Here is an 11093-nt window from a genome sequence, read left to right on the forward strand (position 1 = left end):
AGAGAGGAAAGGAGAGGGAGAGAAAGATAGAAACATCAATGATGAGAGAGAATCCATTGATTGGCTGCCTCCTGCACGCCCCCAACTGGGGATAGAGCCCACAGCCCGGGCATATGCCCTTCATCAGAATCAAACCTGGGACCCTTCAGTCCACAGGCCAATGCTCTATCCACTGAGCCAGACCAGCTAGGACTATGATTTCCTTTTTTATTAAATCTTTGATCCACCCAAAACTTTAAAAATTTTCTTCCATATGGTTGTTCACTCATCCCAATATCACGTACTGAATAATCCACTTTTTTAGCTTATTTTAAGTGCCTTCTTTATTACTTCATATTCTAACTTAGCATCCAGAATTATATTCTTTTATATTTATTTCTGCACCAGAACCATATGATGACAGTAGTTTTATCCAACATTTACCATCTATTAGGACTAGCCACCATTGTTCCTTTTGTTTTTCAGAATATTACTACCAATAGTTATTCTTGGGTATTCATGTCCCCAAATAAAGTAGAAATGTCAGTGGTATTATGATTGGTATGGCATTGAATTATAAATTAAATTAGGGAGAATGGAATCTGTTCCCTTAATTCTTTCAATCCAAGAATTAAGGTATGAGTTTCCTTTTCAAGTTCTTTTTTAAATGTCCCTTAGATTCTAAAGTTTTCTTCATATAAATCTAGCATATTTCTTTTGAAGTTAATGTTAGATGTTTCACCTTTTTGCCATTGTTACTGCAAATAATGCCTTTTCTTCCAATGTATCTTCTAACTGGTCAGTATTTGTATATAGGGAAGTTATGGTGTGTGTGTGTGTGTGTTTACATTCATTTTATAGCCAGCCAACTTGCTAGAGAGACAGAGCAGACTGCATAAAGGAGTTACAGGACTGGCCTTTCCTGTTTCTTTGTCAGTATAGTGGGATGCTCTAAGTCTCTAGGAACATAGGAACTTTAATCTTGTCATCATTTCCTTGATCATCATCATCACTAGTCCTAGATAAGGTAAAGAAAAATAATTAAGAAAGTGTAAGTAATCAGAAAGTTAATGTAGAACAGTGGTTATGACCATAGGCTCTGGTCTAAGATGGCTTCAGTTCATATCCTATTTTTCCTAGCCCTCTTGTTTGGGGAAGATGACAATATATGTTTTAGTTTCTTCATCTGAAAATTGGGAAATGATGATTAAAAGTACTCACATCATAGGTTGGTTGTGAGGAATAAATGTAGTAATTGATATAGGGCATTAGTAGTACATAACAGTTATTTAAGTTTGTTTCTGTTTCTGCTTATGAGGAGTGTAATACACTGGGATAGAACGCTTGGTAGGAAAATTGAGAAATTAAGCAATAAATATGCAGTATACTGCTTATTTTTGTTATATTTTAATGTCTTTGCAAACTTACCGTTTGGGTTTTTTCATGTTAATAAGTAGCTATAAAGATTTTTTGTTGTGTTTGTTTGTTTTTAGAATCCCAACATTCAAATCTGGTTTGACTTTAGTAATTAAACCAGTAAAAAAATGAATAATTATGGAACTGTTGTAGGCTGCAAGAAAGGCACCAGTTGTTAGGCCAGTGGGGTCAGGCCGGACCTGGGTTCAGCAACCTTGGTACTTGGGGTCTGGCTAGACAAAGACCCAAACTGTAAGAGAACATCTATATATTAAAGGCTAATAATGCTAAGTGTCCGACCGTTCGACCGGTAGCTATGACGCACACTGACCATCAGGGGGACGACACTCAGTGCACAGGCATGGAAACATGGAACAGACTGATGAATCTCAGAGAGAAGGGGGGAGGTGAATGGCAGGAAGAGATTAACCAAAGATCTTATATACATACTAGAGGCCTGGTGCACGGATTCATGCACAGGTGGGGTCCCTCATCCTGGCCTGTGGGGATCAGGCTGAATCCATGCACTGGACCTCTGACATCCCCCGAGGGGTCCTGAATTGCAAGAGGGCACAGGCCAGGTCGAGGGACCCCACCGGCACACGCATCCCTGCACCAGGCCTCTAGTTTACTTATAAAGTCACAGAGGTAGAAGAAATAATTTGTAAAAGAAATAGGCTTAGGAAACAAGTTATAAAGGTAAAGGAAGGGCCCTTGGAGCTTGGTAGTGAAAAAGGTAATGGTAACGTGCCTGGGGGGAGAGTGAGGGAAGGGAAAAGCTCACTGGGTCCTCAGTGCTAAAGGATTTAGGGGAGGTCCCAGGAGAAGGTCTCATAGAATATTCAGCAGTTTCCAAGTGGGTCCTTTCAGGGTCTAGGTCTCCACTAATTGATTGGTGTGCACACGGGCAGGGGGTTTATTAGTCAATGCAGCCGGTTGGTTCTGAGGTCAGCCGGGTGTCCCTTGTCTGGTTTTGCTGCTTTTCTGGGCCAGGAGCTGAAATACAATTGGGGCCTGGATGTTGTCTCGAGGAAGAAAGGTCAGGAAATCCAACTGAAAGGTCACCCTGGGGGTGAGGGCCCCCCCCACAGTTGTCCTTTTCTAGGCACCTGGCGCTTTCTACCCCAGTGACCTTCTGTACCTGGCCCATCATCCTTGCTCTGCTCATGTCTTTCTAACTGCCTACCACAGAACCATATATGAAAGAGTTAGTACTGCTGTGTTATATTGCACCTAAAATAAAGCATAGACTTTTAAAGAGGATCAGCCTTCATTTCCAGAAAGTTAAGCCATATTGAAACAATGATGTTACTTTAAAAATGGTTTGTTCTACAAATTTAATTTAATAGATTAATTGAGCCACATGTTAAAAATCTTTCATTTTCTACCTTTGGTTTAATATCACTTTTTTCCATTTTATTTTTGTCTACTCTAGGTTTTGTATTCGTATTCAATCGGTTTTGTGTACATTTTATTGGGATTGACATGCACTAGTGGATTAGGCCCTGCAGTAACATTTTGTTCAAAGGTAAACACTAATCACATTTTAAAAAATAAACATCTTTCATTAAATAGTTTCCTCTGTATATCTGATTCCCCTTGTTCAAAATACTATTTTTAATGTAATTTGGTAACTCCTTTATATATAGATCAAAAATTATTTCAGAATTGAAATGATTTATACTTAAATTTGTTTTATCCTTGCTCTACCCTATAATATAATGTTTAAGCTATTAATGATGTAGAAGTTGTGGATTTTAAATTTCATCATTATTTTTCCATTAAATCAGAACTAAATAAGAATCTTTGCTTGATTGCATTGTTTGAATGGCTTATTATTGCTCAAGAAGTTGATGAAAAGTGTGGTTTTATTTCATTTGTAATACCTCAGGGTTTGTTTTGCATTTTTCTCACAGGCTTTTTTATATGTTGCAGAATCTAATGCGAACCTATGGTTATGCTTTTCTTTTTTCCCTCACTGGATATTTTGGAATTTCCTTTGTCCTGGCTTTGATTAAAAATTTCGGTGCACTTCTTGCTGTAACAGGTAGGAATAATATACCTGCTTAGATTATAAAATAAGCATTTAAATTTTCTCTGATGCTCTTTTTCAAAAGATTAGTACCTAATCTTCATTAAAAAGAGAATTGTCATATTTTTCCAATTCCTGGGCTTATGGTATGTTTTTTTAATTCTAAAGAAAATGATGTTTAATCTTAATTTCTTATCTGAAGGTTTAATTTTAAAGTCAAACATATGCATTTATCGAAATAGTAACCTTTAAATACATTAAAATAAGGTTTTATTAAAAAGTATAATGGATGAACGTCTGCATAGAAACATAGTAGCTTTATACACTGTATAACTGAAAATTTCAGTTTTGTTGAAGTTAAAGTATGACAGATCTGTTTTGAACAAAGCTTTTTGGACACTTGCCAGGACATCAACCAAATGAGCTTTTCTTTTCACTAGCAATTATTAGGCACCTGCTCTGTGCGGGGACTTTGCTTCCACTTTAGAGGCATGGAATTTGTATTTGCTCTGCTGCGGAGGAGTGAGGAAAACAGATGAGGGGCTACAGGTGAGGCCTGAAGAGGGCAACAGATGGCTCCCACTACTACCTTGAATTGTTTGCCACATGAACAGTACAGATGATGAGTGCTCTTGGCAACTCCCCTGTGGAGAGAGCCCTGACGCCAGGATTGCAAGAAGTAGAAGAGCTCTGGCTTGTGTGTCAGAGAAGGTGGAGCCCAGTCCCAGCTCTGATGCAGGTTAATGACTTGTGACCTGGAGAGCGAGTCTCTCCTCTTCTGTGGGCTTCATTTCTCTTTTGTGTACTAATTGATTGAACTCGATTTATTTCCAGCAGAGATCTGTAGAATTGTAATTCATAATGCATATATATATATGTATATTAGTCAATTTATCCGATTTTAATTTTCTATGGTTCTAGAGAAATACGTATTTTAATACCACAGAGTTAAACAAATGAACGAATACCTCTGTCTTTGTAAGAGTATATTTGCTTTCTAACTTTTCTCTTTATTTGCTCTGGTATGACTCTCCTTTTTAAAATTTACATCCCTAATGATAAATAGAGGGATTTGGCTGTAGAATAGGCCATATTACTAATCATTCAATTTATCTCATGCTGTCAAGAAAGATTGCAAATTCATATACTTAGCTTGGGTTCCAATTTTGCTTGTAAGATAGTAATTGTTTTAAACAGTTACTTATATCAATTGGTATGCATTGATTGAACCCTGATGTTCGTATAAAGAAATGTGAGCCCTAGATGGCTTGGCTCAGTGGTTAGAGTTGGCCCCCAAACCAAAGGGTCTCAGGTTCCATTCCCAGTCAAGGGCACATGCCTTGGTTGCAGGTTTCCCAGAGCTGTGCAGAAGGCAGCCAATATTGCATCTTTGCCACGTGGATGTTTGTCTCTCTTTCTCTCCCCCCCCCCCCCCCCCCCAGAAATTAATGGGAAAATAAAATATCCTCGAGTTAGAATTTAAAAAAAGAAAGAAAAGAATTGTGAGATGCAGTCCTGGTCTTGAAGGTTTAGGCCGGTCTATTTCTAGCTTGTTAAAAGAAATCCAGAAGTGGCGATAATAATTATAGTTAATGTGCACATAGCCCTTACTTTGCACCAGTCACTATTTTATGTAGTTTACATATATTTTATCTTAATCTTTGCTCTTACCCCATGCGGTATACTGCCTCTTGAGCTGGTGTGGTGTCTCCATGCTCATCAGGAATCCAGGCTTCTTCTATGTATTCTGCCATCTTATTCCTCATTCCAGTCAGTGAGATGGAGAGAAGATGAAATACACATTTCTCTTTATGGAAACTTCCTATAAATCAAACTCCTAGAGACAGCACTTTTTCTCACATTTTCATTGGCCAAAATCTAATCACATGATCACACCTAGTTGTAGGAGAGGCTGAAAGTTTTGCCCATTTAAAAAAAGGGGGAGAGGGGTCCGTTTACTAAAGTAAAAGAAAAGACAGATTTGGGAATCAGGCTCTGATACATATTTCCAAAACAGTATCTTCATTTGGTGTTCATTCATTCATGCATTGGACAATAAGTACCAGGAATTATAGAGTCTGGGAATATAAGGATGAATGAGACAAGGAATTAAGTAAAGTACACAGTCTAATGGGAAGATAGCAACTGATAATGAAAAGTAAGGGAAAAGCTGTAATGGAGATATATGCAGTTGCTTATATCTACCTGGATAGGACTAAGGAGGAAGGCTTCGGGGCTTGCAACAGACTTAATTTGAAGTAATAACTTCAAGGATAAGTAAAAGTTAATACAGATAAAGAGGATTGTAAGGATTACTCATCAGCTTAATCAGGGATGACCGCTATTAAGATATTAGATTGCTACTTTTAAAGACTAGCCCCTAATCATATCTTCTTTGGGAAAGCTTTGCGTTCCTGCCAAACTAAGTCACTCTAAGGCAGAGGTGGGGAATGTCCGGCCCGAGGGCCATATAAGGCCAGCAAAATCATTTGGTCTGGCCCTGCCAATGCATTAGGGGTGAGTTAATTAAATGTTTGAGCAAATATAGCAAGCTAATTTTTAAGTTGATAATTTTGTTTGGCCCTCGAATGATGTTATAAATATCCAAATGGCCCTTGGCAGAAAAAGGTCCCCACCCCTGAATATGCCTCCATCATGTCATGGCCTCCATGTATTTACTAGATGGCCTCAAGTATTTACTACCAGTGTGCTTTAACATTTATCTATAATATTTAATGTCTGTACCCTTACTAGACTATAAATTCCATAGTAGCAGCAACAGTTAGTTTTTATTTGCTTTTTTTTAACTTTATTTTTTTTTAATATGTTTTCATTGATTTCAGAGAAGAAGGGAGGAAAGAGAGATAGAAACATCAGTAATGAGGGAGAATCATTGATTGGCTGCCTCCTGTATGCTTCCTCCTGGGGATCAATTGAGCCTGCAACCTGAGCATATGCTCTGTCCGGAAATCGAACCGTGACTTCCTGGTTTTTAGGTCACCACTCAACCACACGGGCTGGGCTGTTTGCTTTTTCCTTTCCATTGTTTCCTTGTGCCTCATAAAGATCCTAGCACATAGTAGGCTTTGTAAATACGTGTTGAATGAATGATTTCCAAAATTATTTCCAGGACAGTAGGCACATTCTAAACGAACCTTTCTTCCTACAGTGACAACAGGAAGAAAAGCCATGACCATTGTACTTTCATTTATATTCTTTGCTAAGCCATTCACATTTCAGTAAGTATGTTTAATTCAACAAGTTTCTCAGCTTTTAGATACTTTGTTCCACATTTCCTCTGAAACAGCCTTAATTCTTTATAAAGCATATTTTTTATCTCTCTCCCTAATTTATTGATGTCTTCTGTTTCAGAAGTTTATGTAATTATTTTGAAGAAATCATTTTATACACTTAAATTCTCTAACCAGAGTCCCAGGGCAAATGTGATCCTGTTTGCAATATAAATGAATATGAGCTACGTGTTGAGATTAAGGGATTCATTCCCCCTTGTCCTAGTGCAAATATATAAAATATATATATATAATTTTTTTTAAAATTATTGGTTTGTTTCCCTGCTTTTTCCCGCAAAGGATTGAGGTAGAGAAGAATTCTATCTGTTGTGCCCTAATGATTTAGTTTGTGGCTTTTTGTGAAAGCCTTTATTGTTTTCTGTACTGTCAAGATGTGTTTGAAATTAGCATCATTTAAAGCAATGATGCTAGCAATTCCTAATCAGTCAGATCTAATCTGATCTAAAGAATTACTTACCTTGATTAGGAATTGAGAAGATTCAAACCTAGAAATTATCAATGTATAAAATTAAAGGTAACTACAAAATAAATTTCCATCCATATATTTTGTTTTCTATAAATTGATTACTCTTTCTACATGTGGAAGGTATACATTATGGTAATCTTTGCCAATTCATCTTTCTGTGGATGTTTCCCTTTTTATCTCCATATTTTCTACCCACCTGGGATAACTAGTTGTATTCCCAAGATGGCCATTGGCAGATTTACGAATCCAGGGCTTTTAAGTGTACTTTTAAGACTTCTGGTGGGAATTGGACTTTGAATTTTCTATTATCCAAAAATTCAAATGAACTATCTTTAGTAGTTTGTAAAATACCTTAATTCTATATATACACTTAACATACTAGTAAAATATGAAATTCTAATCTGATCTAAAACTATCTTTGTTTTAACACTTATTGCAGGTTTCCCATTTCAAAATTTTATTTTATTGCATGGTTTTTGTGAATTTATCACCAAATTCTGTGGTGAATAATAAATTGTTATCTTAATATTAAACTTTTTTTAATATATATTTTTTCTCTTAGGTACATATGGTCTGGTTTGTTAGTTGTCCTTGGTATATTTCTCAATGTTTACAGCAAAAATATGGATAAAATAAAACTACCATCGATATATGATCTGATAAACAAAACAGTGGAAGTGAAAAAATCAAGGACGTTGGCACAAACTGTGTAGCGGTGATGCCTGCTGTTTCATATAGAATTCTAAGGACCAAACGTCAATTAATTCACTTGCCAAAGGGATTGTTATAAAAACCAAAGGAACTGACGGCATTTGTGACTGGATTACATATGAAGTCGGCCCTTTTCCTCAGAGCACTTTTTGACTGTTTGGCTTCTGAAGCAATCAAGAGAGCAGCATCTGTCACACCTTAGAATAATGTGTCAATATAAAGGACTGTAATTATGAGCAGTTTGTTGAGAATTTCACTGGAAATGGACCATGGTGTAAGACTAATTAGATATCATTATGGCATATCAGAGAAACTGATATGTAATAGACTGTTTTGTCTTCATTCCATTTTGGTGGTATTTAAATTGATTCTCTGTTATAAGAGTGAACTGATGATTTGAAGTCTAGTGATAATAACTTCATTATAAATAAAAATTATTCTGTGATTATTTTATTAAAGAATGTGTTGATAGAATTTTGTTATAAAGAGGGAAGTAAAGATTGGAGTAAGGCTTTACATAAACTTTAAAACTTAGGGCTTTCTCTGATAACTTAAAAATATTCTTTAGAGAAAACATGCTTTAATTTTTCTGTGAAATATAGCCAGTATAGTAAAAGGAGACAATATACTGCACCCTATAAGTATATCTCACAAGAAAAACTTGCTACTATTCATCAAAGAGGTGCTAAAAGATTTAATCATTAGGATTCTTTAATTGAAGGCAAAATAATTGATGTCTTAAATTATTATAAAATAATAAAATTGTCATCATTTTTCTTAAACAATTGAATTTGGAATTTATTTTGTCAGGTTGCAGATGTAATAAGGTAACCTTAAGAAATACAAATAGATACAGCAAATTTGTACAGTTTGTTGCTTGCACGGTTTTTGTCTAAACTCATAAGATTTTTTGCCCTTATGTTTTAGCAGTGAGTTTTTGGAATTGCTTCCACTATATTTTTTAAAATGCTACTAATCTTCATTTTCAGTGTAAGTAATGTTGATTAAAACAGTATCTCTGCTATTGGTGATATTACTTGTATTTTGTCAGTATAATATACATGGAATATTTAATCTCAGTTCTTAAAATTCTATTGTATGATGATGGTGACTTTAAACTGTTACGTGCTTTTGTACAACAGAGCTCGTGGTAATTTAAGAATCTAGCATAAGGAATTTGGACTGATTTTTATTTGTTATATGTTAAAATACTGTGGGTGTTTTATTTCGAAGTGGTAATCAGTTTTAAGTTTCTATATTTCAAAATGAAAGGAATCTTAATTTCTACTTTATAATGCTGCCTTAAACTCTAAGACAATAAGAATTTGTGCTTTAAGAAAAAGTTATTTTTCCAAGTCCTTGATAAAATAGTGTAATTTTAACTTAATATGGACACCATTTTACCTCCATGCTTTTCTAATTTTTTACCACTGTTTGCCTATTACAAACTCATCACATCCCCCAATTTTAAACTGTTTAGCACTGTTTAAAAAATCAGTTTTCCAGCCTAACCCTTTATACTCCATTTCCCTTTTCTACCTGCCATCAGATGGAGATAAACTTTATCTCACTTATTTGTATCCATGGAGTTGTATTAATGAATAGTCTGAAGTATAGAATAATTTCTAGAGCAGTGGTTCTCAACCTTGACTGCACATTAGAATCACCTGGGAATCTTTTTAAAATCCTGATTTCTGGGCCTCATCCTCCGGAAATTCTGTTTCTTTGTTATGGGGTGGGGCCACAACATTAGTAACAAAGAAACAGAATTTCCGGAGGATGAGGCCCAGAAATCAGGATTTTAAAAAAGATTCCCAGGTGATTCTAATGTGCAGCCAAGGTTGAGAACCACTGTTCTAGAGTAAAGGAAATCAACGTTTGTATATTTGTACCAGATTTTGTTATATGATCTTTGATTAATATTATCTCATGTCATCGCAACAACCAAATAATAATAAGGGAATTAAAAATAATAATTGAAATTGTTAATGTTTAAGTGTTTGGTAGGTGTCAGGCACTATTATAAGTGCTTTATATGTAATAACTTATTTAATCCTCACAACATGTCCATGAGGGTATTTTCCTCCTCTTATAGATGAGGAAGCTGTGGCCCCAGGGACTGAGTGAGTGACATTCCTTGCCTTACCTAGCTGCAAAGGGCCAGAACTGTCTGTCAAGCACTCTGGTTCCAGAGTCCATGCTCTTAATCACTATGTTGCCTCTCTCAGTAGATGTGATTATTCATGTTCAAATTTTTGCAAATACAGAAATTGAAGACGAGTTCACAATTACATAACTGTTATGGGATATTTCTATCCATTGAACCCCACTATGAACATTTAAGTAACCCAAAGTAACATTAAGTGATGAGGTGTCTCTCAATAAAGAATTTGAGACATACTTCAATGAATAAGCAAGGATGTTTTGCTTGGAACATTTGTTAAATGCAGAGAAATATGTGTGTCTTAAGCAGTATTAGATATAAATTGTTTCGTCAGCTAAGTTCACATTAATTGTGTATCATACAGTAGGCACCCAATAAATATCTGTCATACAGGACTAAGAACATCAAAGAATATCATTAGATCAAAAAAGATAATTGGATAAATGACATTGTGAATTTTGCCATATTATGTCCCCTTCTTTGGCATATTCAGTCAACAAAATACATAGAAGAATCTGGCTAACTCTTGTCGATCACTGTATTAAGATTGGACCTAGAGGTGATCCAGAGCCCTCAGTAAGGCCATGTTGTGTAATAAAGAATCTGGCTGACCTTTGTCCCTGTTCTCTGGAAGGGAGCTTTTAATCCTTGGAGTTTCCCAAGTGTTGGGAGTGTCTTTGTTATTCATGGTGGGCCCTTAGATAATGACAGGGTGGAGACTGATCGTGCTAGAAAGGCTAACCTTGTGACTGTAGGGTTGGGGTTTTGAACCACATTATATCAGTCCAGCCTGTTGGCGGGCAGGAAGGGGAGAAGGTGTTTGGAAATTGAGTTCAATCATGTGGCCAATGATACAGTCAATCATGGCTGTGTAGTGAGACCCCAATAAAAACCCTGGACACCAACTCTTGGGAGAGCTCCACTGCTTGGAAATGCACATTGATATGACAGGACAATGATTCATCCTGAAAACATGGAAGCTTAGTGCTTGTTACTCTCCCAAATCTTGCCCCA

General features: G+C 36.1%; 1 protein-coding gene across 1 annotated transcript in view; it reads left to right on the forward strand.

The window, feature by feature from the left end:
• Nucleotides 1–9097, forward strand: part of SLC35B3 (solute carrier family 35 (adenosine 3'-phospho 5'-phosphosulfate transporter), member B3) — a gene marked incomplete at its 5' end in the record, with an annotated part of 30055 nt that extends 20958 nt beyond the window's left edge. The window contains 4 exons of the mRNA XM_005886397.2: nt 2831–2923; nt 3331–3442; nt 6597–6666; nt 7767–9097. Of these exons, the coding sequence (XP_005886459.1) occupies nt 2831–2923; nt 3331–3442; nt 6597–6666; nt 7767–7917 (426 nt within the window). The remainder of the gene's footprint in view (nt 1–2830; nt 2924–3330; nt 3443–6596; nt 6667–7766) is intronic.
• Nucleotides 9098–11093: the final 1996 nt, after the last annotated feature.

This window comes from Myotis brandtii, unplaced genomic scaffold (genome assembly GCF_000412655.1).
Source record: "Myotis brandtii unplaced genomic scaffold, ASM41265v1 scaffold982, whole genome shotgun sequence".
Taxonomy (NCBI): Eukaryota; Metazoa; Chordata; class Mammalia; order Chiroptera; family Vespertilionidae; genus Myotis; species Myotis brandtii.